General features: G+C 50.9%; 5 protein-coding genes across 5 annotated transcripts; 2 read left to right on the top strand and 3 right to left on the bottom strand.

Annotated features, from left to right (window-relative positions):
• Positions 1–113: 113 nt before the first annotated feature.
• On the top strand, positions 114–2,393 carry P175DRAFT_0478668 (DNA-(apurinic or apyrimidinic site) lyase APN1). Its single transcript, XM_040895368.1, has 5 exons — positions 114–872; positions 941–977; positions 1,027–1,146; positions 1,198–1,332; positions 1,389–2,393. Exons 1-5 carry the CDS (start codon positions 398–400, stop codon positions 2,278–2,280), a joined length of 1,659 nt encoding a protein of 552 aa, XP_040752028.1. The 5' UTR covers positions 114–397; the 3' UTR covers positions 2,281–2,393.
• A 574-nt stretch (positions 2,394–2,967) lies between these two features.
• On the bottom strand, positions 2,968–4,884 carry P175DRAFT_0437649 (putative nucleotide-sugar transporter; the record flags this gene model as incomplete). Its single annotated transcript, XM_040893860.1, has 2 exons — positions 2,968–4,350; positions 4,417–4,884. 2 exons carry the CDS (start codon positions 4,882–4,884, stop codon positions 2,968–2,970), a joined length of 1,851 nt encoding a protein of 616 aa, XP_040752027.1.
• Positions 4,885–6,116: 1,232 nt separating this feature from the next.
• Positions 6,117–7,698, bottom strand: P175DRAFT_0501257 (anticodon-binding domain-containing protein). Its single transcript, XM_040897124.1, has 3 exons — positions 7,522–7,698; positions 6,834–7,311; positions 6,117–6,718 (listed from the first exon to the last, which is right to left on the bottom strand). Exons 1-3 carry the CDS (start codon positions 7,653–7,655, stop codon positions 6,554–6,556), a joined length of 777 nt encoding a protein of 258 aa, XP_040752026.1. The 5' UTR covers positions 7,656–7,698; the 3' UTR covers positions 6,117–6,553.
• Positions 7,699–8,376: 678 nt separating this feature from the next.
• P175DRAFT_0492972 (NADP(+)-dependent, decarboxylating phosphogluconate dehydrogenase) lies at positions 8,377–10,284 on the bottom strand (the record flags this gene model as incomplete). Its single annotated transcript, XM_040895932.1, has 5 exons — positions 8,377–8,817; positions 8,879–9,307; positions 9,382–9,833; positions 9,918–10,105; positions 10,274–10,284. 5 exons carry the CDS (start codon positions 10,282–10,284, stop codon positions 8,377–8,379), a joined length of 1,521 nt encoding a protein of 506 aa, XP_040752025.1.
• A 1,353-nt stretch (positions 10,285–11,637) lies between these two features.
• P175DRAFT_0501254 (RNP domain protein) lies at positions 11,638–13,181 on the top strand. The gene has a single exon (XM_040897123.1). It carries the CDS (start codon positions 11,830–11,832, stop codon positions 12,922–12,924), a length of 1,095 nt encoding a protein of 364 aa, XP_040752024.1. The 5' UTR covers positions 11,638–11,829; the 3' UTR covers positions 12,925–13,181.
• Positions 13,182–13,764: the final 583 nt, after the last annotated feature.

The following is a 13,764-nucleotide window of genomic DNA, read 5'->3' as shown; positions in this document are numbered from 1 at the left end:
TTTGATCGATAAACACGTGTCTCGTTGCCGTGGTGACAGTCACGTGACCCTATTCCCGATGAGGCAATATTGAATCGACGCGAGTCTCGACCGTTGGATGAACAGGGTGCGAAACTTGCCTTTCTCTCTTCATTCCACTGCTTTAATCGATTTGTAGATTCTCTCATCTTGAATTCAGGTTCCTGTTACTCCGTACTCCGTACACAGCGCCACAACCACTAGCCACATCCGACAAGGCCCATTTCTACACGATTTCCTTCCCCATTCTCGAGTCTTGATATTTGCCTCCAACTTCCCTGCGTCTACATTGACGACTTTACACATCGAACAAAAAAGAAGAAGAAGAAGAAAAATCACGCATACTCCGTCTATCCCCCAATTCAACCGCGTCGCTGTCATGCCTCCTCGTGGGCCGCGCAACGTCATCCGCACTCCTACCGTCGCAACCTCTGATAACACCTCCGCAGACGGCCATAAACGCAAGCTAGACAACCATTCCGATGCGAGCTTACAATTGAGAAGGTCCAAGCGTGTGAAGTCGACAGAGCCCCTTTACGCGAATGTGTCAGATCCGGAGCTTGAGCCGACCGATGACGACTCCGTGCAAGTCAAGCGTGCGAGCAGCTCCATACGGCAGAAATCAGAGGGACTGGTAGACGGTACTACCAAATCCGTAAAGGAAGATATTGCGGAAGAAAAACAGATTTCCATTAAGCCGAAAGTTGAGGAAATAGAGGCGCAACCAAAGAGCTCCAAAAAGACCGCTACGAAAGTGAAATCTAAGAATCAAGACCAAGCATCGGTGATGCCACTGAGGGTTAGGACTCCAGGGCTGCGCATGTGCGTAGGAGCCCACGTTAGTGCAGCAGGAGGTATGTACCCTTTTCAGTTTTCTGGATATCTACGACGATCGTTTACTTATTAAATGTCGTATTCATAGGTGTCTTTAATGCGGTAAACAACAGCGTTCATGTCGGGTCTGTACACCTACTAAAAGTTGCGATGGCATTTCTTAACATTTTCTAGTGGAAACGCTTTTGCCCTTTTCCTCAAGTCTCAGAGGAAATGGAACAACCCCCCTCTACAGGACGAGCACAGGGACACTTTTCGCAAGCTCTGTGCTGAGCATAACTACGATGCAGCAAGGTAGGGTTTATCTACGCGACTTCAAAGCCTCGGTTGATTGAATATCTCTAGGGTTGTCCTCCCCCACGGCTCATACTTGGTCAACCTCGCGCAAGCAGACAAAGCCAAATCAAAGCAAGCATATGACTCCTTCCTTGACGACCTCCATCGCTGTGAAGCTCTTGGCATCAAGCTGTATAACTTCCAGTAAGCACCCAGAGCGCAATTCATGTTCTCGAACTACACACACTAACATTCAGTAGTCCTGGAAGTGCGAACCAAAGTCCCTTTCCCGATGCACTATCTCGACTCGCCAAAGCGCTCACCAACGCATTAGCCGCCACTTCCACTGTCGTCCCAGTCCTAGAGACTATGTGCGGCCACGGGTCTACAATTGGTGGCTCCCTTACTGAATTTCGCGACCTCCTCGCTCTAATCCCCAAGGAGTACCATTCCCGAATCGGCATTTGCATAGATACATGCCACAGCTTCGCCGCAGGATACGACCTCGCGGCCCCTTGTGGTTTCCAAGCCTTTATGAAAGAATTCGAAGACGTAATCGGCATCCAGCACCTCCGCGCCCTGCACCTGAACGACTCCAAAGCACCGCAAGGCAGCAAGCGCGATCTCCACGCAAACATCGGAACCGGATTCCTGGGCCTCCGCGCCTTCCACAACGTAATGAACGAACCCCGCTTTGAAGGGCTCCCAATGATCCTTGAAACACCCATCGACCGCCCTGCCTCAACGACATCCAAGACCCCCAAGGGAGAAGACGCCAGCGACGCCGAAACCAAGCCCAAGAAAACCACTCAAAAGAAACCTGCCGCCGCCAAAAACCAACTAGTCCAGGACTTCTCCGTCTGGGCCAACGAAATTGAGCTCCTCGAATCCCTGATCGGCATGGACCCGGAGAGTCCGGAATTCCTCGAGTTGGAAGCCAAACTTGCAGAAGAAGGGCGTGAAATGCGCGAGTCACAAATGGCACAGTATAAGCGCAAACTCGAGACCGCGGAGAAAAAGAAAACCAAGAGTCCTCGCAAAAAGGGCCAGAAGACCTTGATGGAGATGATGGGGGATAACAACAAGAAGAAGCAGAACCCTGTTGACGACAGCGAAGACGAAGGATGTCAGAGCTGTTCAGGGGGGAATTAGTAGTTAACTAGTGTATATATACTTACTAAACTATAACCTAACATAGATAACTATATATATGTACCTATGTACATATATATATATATATACTCATCCTGATACTTATATAACACTTACTTAACCTACTTACTTCTCCTGCGTTGTATTTTCTGTTTTTACCTGCGCTTCTCCTCCTAATATTGGGATTTCACTCTCGAATTCATCCATGGATTTATAGAAAGAGGTCACAATTACATACATGGAGGTTGCGTTTCTTCTTGTGCGCGTGATAACAACATACAAATATAAAAGTTGAAGAAGGGGGCCCGAATACTTCAATAACCAGTGGAACAAATCAGGAGTAGTATAGTATGTATGTATTACAGATTGAGCAGTTGAACAGTTGAACAATCAAACAGAGACAATCCTGCAAATGATGGGGATTTCATGTATGTGTGTGTATATATATTTAGTGTTAGAAACTACATCACTCTGGAAACCGATCATGCAGTTTGTTCGCCACAGACAAGAGGATAAAAGCGACATGGTATCTCATAAATCAATGTCTAGACCAGACCTTGTGTGCCAATATGTGCGGGATGCCCAATGTACTTGAAACATATCATATCGATCACCAAAAATTGGGACATTATCCACCAGAGGGGAAAAAAAAAAAAAAAAAAAAAAAAAAAGAGAAAAGAACCACGTTCAGCGGCTTTCGGATGGACTCTCCCTTTCAGGGGATGAGTGCTGGTTGCTTCCCGGGCTGGATCCTCGTGCTGCGGCTTTCTGGAGTTCAGTCTCCATGGAGACAATCATTGGGGGCGCAGATTTTAATGGAGAGGGACCAGATACCCGGGGTGAATAGGGCAAGCCGTGTTCATGATCACTTAGGTTTGAGGTGCTGATGGTGAGGTTATGGGCGTTGTTGCTGACTCCGCTGGTTAGGGCATGGAAGGAGCGTCCGGGGGCCGAGTCTTGAGGCGTCATATTGTCATCGTCATCATCATCATCGTCGTCGTCGTCGTTGTCGTCAAGATTCGAGTGAAGGATTGAGGTCTCTGGATTGGCAACGCGATGATATTCGCCATTCTCACCCGGGCCGGACATATCTCCTTCCGAATCCAAGTTCGGGCTCGATTCCCAAACATTCCTTTGGGCTTCGGCGCGCATCTTCGAAATCTTCATATAATTGTAAGAGGCAATGCTGCCAATTGTAACAACCAACCCCGTGATATTGACCGCAGTTAGTTGGTCATGGAAGACAACGCCTGCCGCGCTAATCGTGACCACCTCTTTGAATATACCGCAGATACTCAGGGTGACGACAGATGAACGCTTGAGAAGGGCAAATTCGGACGATATCATACAGAATGCGAGCACTCCCGGGAAGATCAGGAGTATGATGCTAAACGTGGACCCATGGGCCTCAGAAAGAGCGCGAAGCCCAGCCATAATGTCGGTAGGACCTTCGATCGCCAAGGCAATGGTAATCAGAGAAATAAACATGACTGGTGTGAGAAAGAACAGGGTTGAGAATGGATTCGCGGTTGCTGGATGACGTAGGAGGAGAATCTGCGTCAATCCCCATCGAAACCCTGAAAAGAAAGCCGAGGCGATAACCAAAATGAAGCCCACGGTGTTAAAAGCAGCTTCCCCTGCCACCATCATGACAACGCCCAGGGTCATTAGGGCGATGATCACGATGAGTTTAACGGACGGTGTTTCGAGGCCAAAGACGAAAGCGAACAGGAGAACGAAAGCAAGGGCGGACGATTTGCACATGGTCAAGAACGTAAGGGTGATAAATTTGAGGGACATGTTGCCGAGTCCAATATCCAGAGAAGTTGCCGCACCACATGGAACCAGCCGCGTGAAGTAAAAGAACTTGGTAAGAATTGGTCTCGATTCGGATGTGTCGTGCCCGGTGGGGGAGCCGCCGGACGTTGACGTCGGAGGTTTAGGGCGGAGGGAGGGTATGAAGTAGAGGATAAGGGACGCCAGTGTGAATTGGACCAGCATATGCAAGCTAGTAGTGAAAAGAGGGTATGGGAAAACGACGTCGTCATCCGAGAACATCCATTTATTGTACTGCAAAGAGACGATTGCACTCGAGTTAGCATCACAGGCCAGGAAAGGGGTGCTTTTGGAACTCACGATGGATATTGACAGCGAGAAAAAGTACCATAACAGAATCAAACCTGCATTGACAAGGAGCCTTTGCAGGACTGTTCGATCTGCCATTCCGATGTTCCACGGGTCGTTGCGAGATGCTTTGACATCTGCGATACGGGCATCCAACTGTCTCCGCTGTTTTCGCCGTCGACGTCTCTGACGGCGCTGGCTTGCTGTGAGACCTGTTTCTTCATCATCCGGATAGTCGTCGTCCGAGCTCATAAAATTCATTTCCACGCTCTCCGCGATCGAGGAGAGATCAGAGACATCTGCATCGTCGGTAGGGGACGATTTTGGTTCTTCCCGTTTATGCCCAACGCCATCACCAACAGGCCTAAAGCCATCATCTCTCTGCTCGACGGGGATTTGCAGTGACGGTCCAGCATTGCCACTGGTCAACACAGAACTTCGCCGTCGATGGTGGCCGCCCCCGGAGGGCGGTAGAGCCATGGTAGTAGAAATCGAGCTAGGGTAACGAAAGGAGTCGGGATCAGAGGATGTTACGATGGAGGCGACTCCATCAATGCGATCACGGTAGGGGACCGGAGAGGGGAGCGCAGGGCGACTGGCAAGGCGTACCTAGAAAGTAGAAAGAAAGGAGAAAAAAAAAAAACAAAAAAGAAAAGAAAAGAAAAGAAAAAGAGATAATGCCTTTAAAGAGAGAAAGGAGCTGAAAGGAGCGGGAAAAATGGTGAGAAAAGGAGAGGGCGGTTGACTTGTCTAGCAGGAGAATTGAGGCACGCAGCAAATTGTCAATAACGCGGCACCATGCAGGAGAGCTCGAGTCAGCAAAGCCAAAGAACAGGAGAGGTATTGCGAAGGAGAGGAAGGATGGAAGAGAGAGAGAGAGAGAGAGAGAGAGAGAGCAGCAGGTAGGATGCAAGGGCGACCAGTGAGGAGTTGAGCAAGAGAGAAGAGAAAATAACAAAGAAAAGACCCTGTACAGCAGAGGGAAAAAGGAGTGGAAAGCCAGAAAGAAGGGTCAGTGTCCACAATTAATTAATTGTCTGCCAGTCAGGGTCCTGTCAGAAATGAAACTTTGACGAGCTTCTCGGGAATCCATCCAGGAGATGGTCTGGTCTGGTCGATTCGATCCGGGGTCGATTACTCTCTGACTGTGGAGATTTGGTTAACTCTCTCTCTCTCTCTCTCTGAATTTCTGAATTGTGTCCCTGAACTGCACTGACAGATATCAATCAGCAATACTCCACACATGCGTCGTGAAAGGCATGAAAAGCATTCCATATTCCGTCGTCCTGTCGAGTCCTTCGACGTCATCTCACCAACTCATAACTACCCAAGGTAATCGACGCTCAACCCAGATCGGAGTGGTGATTGGTCACATAATGCAGTCGCTCTGCCGGGGAACAGTAGGTACGCTATACTTGTTGGCAGCAGGGAAGTATGGGTGATTTGGATGCGCATCGTACAAGAGAGAGGTGGCTATAACGCGTTAGAGATATTCAGCACATTATTGTCGAGTAGATGTACGTTCTCCAGCAGAGAGAAAGGAGTGGGTTTAGGGAATATCTTGGTTCTTCTCTGTTATAAGGCTAGTAGGTGTGCTACACGATAGCCTGTCCCGGCTGGGTATCACGGAAGTGATTGTGGATATCTACGACCTCCTAAAAAATGTTGGAGGCTTTCACCAAGAGCTCTATCTGGGAGACAGGAAGAGCAAATAGAGATACATGGTCATCATTCATTGCGATTGTTCTAGATAAGTCTAGTACAGAAAACCTGAAGCCTAACTGCAGGCGCCTCTCCCGACGGCATCGATCATCGGATACCGAGTCTGAGACTCGGCTTGAGAGTGCTTGCCTATGCTATCAGATCGTCCCTGGATTTATTTAGTTGATCCCACCCAGCAGCCCCCTCCCCACCCACTCATAGTGGTTTGATCGATTGTGTGATTGTTTGAATTTCCTAACTATTTCACTAGCGCAGCCTACCTCCTGGACTGTGCTAGTACCTGTAGTTCAGTTCGGCGTTTATCGGAGCGTGCTCGGTCCCAAGGCTCAATGCGGAGCGCGCTGCTCCCGTCACCGTTTGCTTCCCTCGCCCATGGAACAGGTTAGGTGGCCCGAGATGGCAACGGGGAAGCTCAGGAGCGGTGCTTTCAACCGCCTTTGCGAGGCCCGGCTGTTCCAGGCCCGGGAGTCGGACTAGGGTTGGTGGATGCGCTCTTCGTCGACATGTTCGCGGAGCGAGCAGCAAAGGTATTTGCCGTTCCAATTGTGGCGCTGGCATTACGTAGCTCGATCTTTTTGCGTTCCATTTCAAGCTGTGTTTTTTTTTTTTTTTTTTTTTTTTTCTCTTGGTTAGCTGGCTGCCACATGCCCGACGATCATGCTCCATGTTCATCTGATGTTGAGCGGGGAAGAAAAAGTAAAACGTACCACCTTGCGTACACGGGTGAGGGCCGCTGTGTCACCTGCCACCAATGCCCGGCAGTCATCAACACGGTACGGAGGGGCAATGGCAACAGCATCTGCTACGATGATATTCGCCCCATCCCACCTTGCAGGCATGGTGCGGCTGAATGCATCGAAAATATCCTGGGCTTCTCGCGTGACTCCCTTACCGCGTTTCGCTTCGCCTTCCTGTAACTTGGCGACGGCGTTTGCCTCGCGAGCCTTCAAGGCACGGATATCAAGCGCATGCAGTGAGGGGACGGCATCGGAGAAGGATGTTGGTTCGCCGGAGGCGAGAGAGAGAATCTGGAAGGATTGTATCCGGGCGATAGGGATAATGCGATAATCCCCAGCCTGTGCCTTAGAATCGGCGATATTAAGAGCGACAAGGTTTGTAATTGGGCAGGCCGTAAAGAGTGTGCCCTCGATGGTAGACACGACTGGGTTCGTAGTGATGCGGACGCTGGAGCAACACACGGAGGTTAGATATTCAAGATGCAGAGTTATGGAAGCAAGGGTCGGCAGCCTTCTTCTTCTTCTTCTTCTTCTTCTTCTTCCTTTTTTTCTCTCTTTTTTCTCTCTCTCTCTCTCTCTTTCTTTTCAATCCGATAAAGTATCATCATGCGTGATGTTGATGGAGGGTCCAGGGGTGAGGTTCAAAGTAGCAGCTTACCGTGCACCGATTGCACCGCTCAATGCGGCTTCCAGAGGCACCATTGTACCCGCCATTCCCTGGGCAGCAGCACTGCCAGTTGGTTTGGGTGATGGTGATTTTATTCCCACGCCCTGGCGCTTGTTTTCGGGCATATGATGAAGGGTCTCTCGGGCTGTCGGAACCCTTCAATTCTGCCCAAGGAGGGAGAAGATTAAGACCAGCTGAGCCCACAATCCGGCGATCAGCCACGTTGTGTCGGAGACGGCAAAGAACCAAGAGAAAGCGACAGGAGGCAAAAGGCACCGTGTGAGTGTACACCCCTGAAGAGATTATCACAACCCAAGCTGCGACCCCTCGAAAAGTGCAACAAGGACCCAGTTGTTGCAAGCTCCGTCCACAGCAACTCTCGCTCGTAAATGACGGTCCGAGTCAGGTGACAGGAAATCGACGGGGAAGGTGGTAACTGTCCGAAAGGAGTTTAGTCTCAGCGGAGAGAAAAATTACTTTTGTTAGTATGAATTCTTAGATACACGCACTCTCTCTCTATATATACGGAGTATACAGAAACCTGTATACGGAGTGCTCGCCGAGTACCTGTGCCTGAGGAAAGACACCTGGTTGTCCTCCTTCGAAATCCCATTGAGTAATACCAGTCATATCATTGAATATCTTCATAAGGAAATAAAGCATCTAAATACATCGAGGAATCAAACTCCCGGCGGTTTGAGCTTTTTGAAAATTGGCCATTATCATTCCATACATCCTAGGAGAGGCTTCACCGGTCTCTCTCTCCCCCTTTACCGGGTCCGATTAAGTCAATATGCTTGGCCCAGGAGAAGCGTCACGTCCAGCGCAGTGCATCACAGTCCCAAATTAAACAACGTAGGTCGAGGCAGACACGTCACCTCCGCGGCCAGTCCAGTTAACGTGGATGTCCTGGCCCTCGGGGTGCTTCGCGCTGGCGTACTCGGGCTTAACGCGGAAGGTGTGGGCACCGAAGTAGTCACGCTGAGCCTGCAGCAAGTTGGCGGGGAGGTTCTGGGTGCGGTAGCCATCGTAGAAACTGAGAGCCGTGCTGAAGGCAGGGGTGGGGATACCCCAGAGAGCACCCTTGCTGACAACGTTTCTCCAGCCCTTCTGAGCGTCGTGGATGGCCTTGTTGAAGAAGTCGCTGAAGAGAAGGTTCTCGAGGTCGGGGTTCGCACGGTAGGCGTTGGTGATGTCCTTCAGGAAAACGGAACGGATGATGCAGCCACCACGCCACATGAGGGCAATGGAGGGCTTGTTCAGCTTCCAGCCATACTCCTTGGCAGCCTACACGGTTCCACAGGTTAGTTCTCGTCTCTAGGGCGCGAACGGAGCAAGCGCGACTTACGTTCTGCATGAGCATGAAGCCCTGAGCGTAGGAGATGATCTTGGAGGCATACAGGGCCTGCTCGAGGTCATCAATGAACTCCTGCTTGTTGCCGGTGTATTCGGGAGTGGGGCCCTGGAGAAGGCTGCTGGCGCGGGTGCGCTCATCCTTGATGGCAGAAAGGCAGCGAGAGAAGACAGCCTCGCCGATCAGGGTGACGGGCATGCCCAGGTCAAGAGCGTTGATCGCGGTCCACTTTCCAGTTCCCTTCTGACCGGCCTTGTCGAGGATCTTCTCGACCATGGGGACGCCATCCTCGTCGTTGTAGTAAAGGATGTCACGGGTAATTTCAATGAGGAAGGAGTCCAGAACACCGGTGTTCCACTTGGCGAAAACATCGGCGATTTCCTTGACAGACAGGCCAAGACCACGCTTGAGGATGTCATAAGCCTAAAATCGGGGGGGCGTTAGTTCCATTCTCCCCGCCGACCCTACCGATGCACTGAATCGAGGGAAAAGCTTACCTCGCAAATCAGTTGCATGTCACCGTACTCAATACCGTTGTGAACCATCTTGACGTAGTGGCCAGCACCCTCATCACCGACCCAGTCGCAGCAGGCCTCACCATCGCTCTTGGCAGCAATGCTCTGGAAGATATCCTTGATGTGGGGCCAGGCGGCCTCGTTACCACCAGGCATCAGCGAGGGGCCGTAACGAGCACCCTCCTCACCACCAGAGACACCGCTGCCAACGAAGGCGATACCCTTCTCCTTCAGATACTTGGTACGGCGGTTGCTGTCGGGGAAGTGGGAGTTACCACCATCAATGATGATATCACCCTCCTCAAGGTAAGGCAGGAGAGCCTCAATGAAGTCATCGACGGGCTTTCCAGCCATGACGAGGAGCATGACACGACGGGGGCGCTTGAGCTTGGAGCAGAACTCCTCGATGGAGTGAGCACCGACAATGGACTTGCCTAAGGGGAGGGGAGGGGGGTTTCGTTAGCCAGGCTGAGTCGGATGATTCCCAATTTTCTTTTTCTCTCGGAAAGGATTCTTACCCTTAGCCTCATTGGCAAGGAAACGGTCAACCTTGGAGGTAGTGCGGTTGAAAGCACAGACAGTGAAACCGTGATCAGCAGCGTTGAGGATCAGGTTCTGGCCCATAACGGCCAGACCGATGAGACCGAAATCAGCACTAGGGGGAATTGGCGCAGACAAGCCAGCAGAGATGCCAGCCAGACGAGCGCTGTATGTTAGTTTCGATGTCAATCAGGGAGTGGGAAGTAATTGGGGATGGGATCTGCTGCAAGTGTCTGCAAGTCTTTGCAGGTCCCATCCCGGTGACGATCCAGAGGACTGAACCCGAAAGGAAGATATGAATGGTAGAAGGAAAGGGGGCTGCAGAGGTACTTACACAGCGGTCATGATGAAATCTGGTGGGGGGGTAAGGAGGGGAAAGAAAGAAGCTCTAGACAAGAATCAAATGAGGAATTAGAAGCGTGCGGAGGAACGTAGAGTATATAAGGGTTGGGGAGTACCTAGAAATAAGAAAGGAGATGGATGGAATCGGGGGGAAACGAGGAGGGGATGGAGAAGGAACGGTAATAATAAAAGAAGACGAAGCTCTTCGGACTTCCAAGATGTCAGTCGGTCCGCATGATTATTCGTGGGCTTCCGTCATGGTGGGACAAAAGCAGGGGCGGGGCAGCATTGAGGAGCAGAGTAGTCCGACTTATATCATTCCTTCCTTCATTTAGGAGTTTTGAGTGATTTATTGCGGGTTTTTTTTTCATTTCTAAACTTGGCTATCTGATATTCTATATAGAATCCTTCCCTTCACATTCCTTGATTTCATCCAATGCGGTGTTGAAGGGTACAAGAGAGAGAGAGGGAGAGAGAGAGGATGGATTCCTGCTGCAATGGCGGGGCAGATGGAGGGGCAATTTACTCGTCAACGTTGGAACTTGGACCCGAGAAATTTATTCCTAGAACGCCTTCGGTGAAGGACAGACTGTAAATTAGACCGGATCAATTCTTGCGAGTTCTTCCTATAATCAAAATGTAATTCTTAGGGAATCCCCTCTTCGGATGTTGGTCAGATCAGGCTTTTCTTGGTCAGGTTTGGCTAAGCTGGGGGTGAGACGTTCCCCATGCTGAGCGTCTGGCTTGTCGGTCCAGCCCAGATATGATATGATATATACAGAGAGGACAATGATCAGGATCACGATCTCCCTGGGCTAGACATACTAGAATACTCATGCTCATCCTTCAATGCCTGCATCTTCATCAGAGCCGAGTAGGGTAGGTCGGCTACTGAATTTCCTAAAGTGGAATAGAGTGGGGGTTCCTTTTCAATTGCCTCAGGCTGATGGTCACATGCCACGCTAGTCTATTTTAGTCTGAGGCACGAAATTGGATTAGTCACCGATCGTGCCTAGACCGCCCTATCACATGATCTGGCGCTAGGCCTAGATCGGCGGCGGACTACGGGAGGCGGCAGGGTCCCTGTGCGTTTTTTCCCATCTCCGGGTTGGAGAACTTCATGTCTACTACTCCATAGTTACTACTCCTACCTACTCACTCTTCCTCCACCTATCCTCTATCCGGTACCATAGTTGGCTGCGTGTTGGGAAATATCTGCATCCTCCTCACATCTAGCCGACTTTCTTCACTCCAAGTCAACCCACAAGTGCGCCTCTATTGGCCTATCCTGGAAGATCTCTTCCCCCATCATCTACGCGACCAACCTCTTCTCTCTCCCTCTTTCTCTCTCTCTCCACACTATTGCGGCGGCGCACTCATAATCCCCTTCGTTTCCGCGGTATAACTTAGATTCAGACTCTTTTTTTTTTCAGGTGTGACGTCTGGCGTATGACTGCTGCGTCAGTCCGGCCCTGAAGGTACGTGTCTGCATACGGCGCATTACATTGTTCTATCGCCCCTTCTTTTTCTTCGATCTCTCCATTCATCATGTCCTTCCCGCCACCTCCAGGTCTTCAGCAAACGCCCGCATCGCTGCCTCCGCGACCCCCACCATCTGCCACCCTCAATAAACCATCGGGTGGCGCCAGCAGTGGGTATGGCGGAAATGCCCCCCGGGCCGGCTACAATGGTGTCACGGCCTTTCAACCGCGCTCCGTAGCGTCGCACCAGTCTTATCGCACCAGCAGCCCCGTCGTTTCCGCTCCACCCAGCACATCGGCTGGCTATTCAAACCCAACTGCCCCCGCGGGCTATGGCGGTTACTACTCCCAGCCGCAGGCGCAGCAATCCTACCAGCGGGGACCTTCTTCCTCTTACTACGGAGCCACACCGTACAATGACCACACCACCTATGGGGCCTCGGTACCCCAGATCCAGAACCCGTTTACCCCTGCGGGAGCCGATCCGTCCCACCGGTCGGGCCTCGACGCGGAAACCGAAGCCCAGATTGCGCAATGGCAGAGCGCCTACGCCAGCAAAGAGGAACTGTTGGCTCCCGGGAAAGGCCCCGTGCGTCGAGATGGAAATTCTGGAACTCCCGTCGGGGGGGGCGCATACACGCCTTCCGCCAGTACCCCCGCAGCCACCACCCCCGCGCCGATGGCCGGGCAAGCCGAGCCGTCGCTGAAGACGGTTGCGCGTTCGGGGGGAGGGCAGAACTGGACCGATTCGACGTTGCTCGAGTGGGACCCGGCGCATTTCCGGCTTTTCGTGGGCAACCTCGCGGGCGAGGTGACGGATGATTCGTTATTGAAAGCCTTCTCCAAGTATACGTCCCTTCAGAAGGCGCGGGTGATCCGGGACAAGCGCACGCAGAAGAGCAAGGGGTATGGCTTTGTGAGTTTCCGGGACGGCGACGATTATTTCAAGGCGGCGCGAGAGATGCAGGGGAAGTATATCGGGTCGCACCCGGTGCTTCTCCGGCGCGCCACCACGGAGATCCGGGAAGTGTCCAACTCGAAGTCGAAGAAACATGGCGGTCGCGGCGGTGGATCGAATGGGGGGGCCGTTGGCGGCAAGGTCAAGCACGACGGAATCAAAAAGGCCGGCAAGACGAGGGGGGGGTTGAGAATTCTGGGATAAGCACTCTACTAATAAGCTTCACGGCAAAAAAAAAAGATATGGATGCATGTATATGCTAGACATTTCCAATTTATTGATCCGAAACCCAGACGGAAAACCGATGATGAGATAGTATCGTCTGATATGATATGACATGGAGAAAACGAATATACACAACCCAACGCCAATCCGCCCATCCTTGAGATAAAAATGAACCAGAGAAGAAGAAAATAAAAATAAAAATAAGGATCATCATCAAGAGGTCATCAATCATATACTAGTACGGAGTATCCAGCGGTATATTTCGTCTGCCAGGTGAAAAAAAAAAACCGACATGTTCGGTCGTAGATGAGATATAAGACGACTCCATCACATCGTGGTGCGTCAGGACGAGAAGGAGAAGGAGAAGGTAAACGTGAATGCATCGCTGGATAGCGGGATCATGTTTCAATAATTCGTAGTGGGTTTCGAGTCGAGTCGAGTCGAGGAGTAGGCAGTCAGGTCGTTTTCGTAAGTATATATATATATGTCTGTATATATATGCGGGTATCATGGATGAATGGACATGAAAATAATAGATCGGAAGATAGAGAAAGAGAGAAAGAGAGAGAGAGAGAATTAACCATCTGCACTCTCCTCGTCAACAGCCTTTCGCCTCGCAAAGAAAGACACCTGATGCTGCTTCATCCAGATCGAAATCCCAGCGATAATCAGAAGAATAAAGAAGATGATCAGGATCACGGCAATGGTCATATTCCGCAACATGGCGGGCAGATTGTTGGATTGAATGTGGACTCGTTAGATAGGGATCAGAGGTCTTGGGAATTAATTCGAGAGTTGGTAGAAGTAGAAAAGAAGAGA

This window comes from Aspergillus ochraceoroseus, assembly GCF_002846915.1.
Source record: "Aspergillus ochraceoroseus IBT 24754 chromosome Unknown P175scaffold_4, whole genome shotgun sequence".
In the NCBI taxonomy this organism is placed as follows: domain Eukaryota; kingdom Fungi; phylum Ascomycota; class Eurotiomycetes; order Eurotiales; family Aspergillaceae; genus Aspergillus; species Aspergillus ochraceoroseus.
The sequence above is the reverse complement of the archived record's forward strand: the minus strand, read 5'-3'. Positions and strand labels throughout refer to the sequence as shown.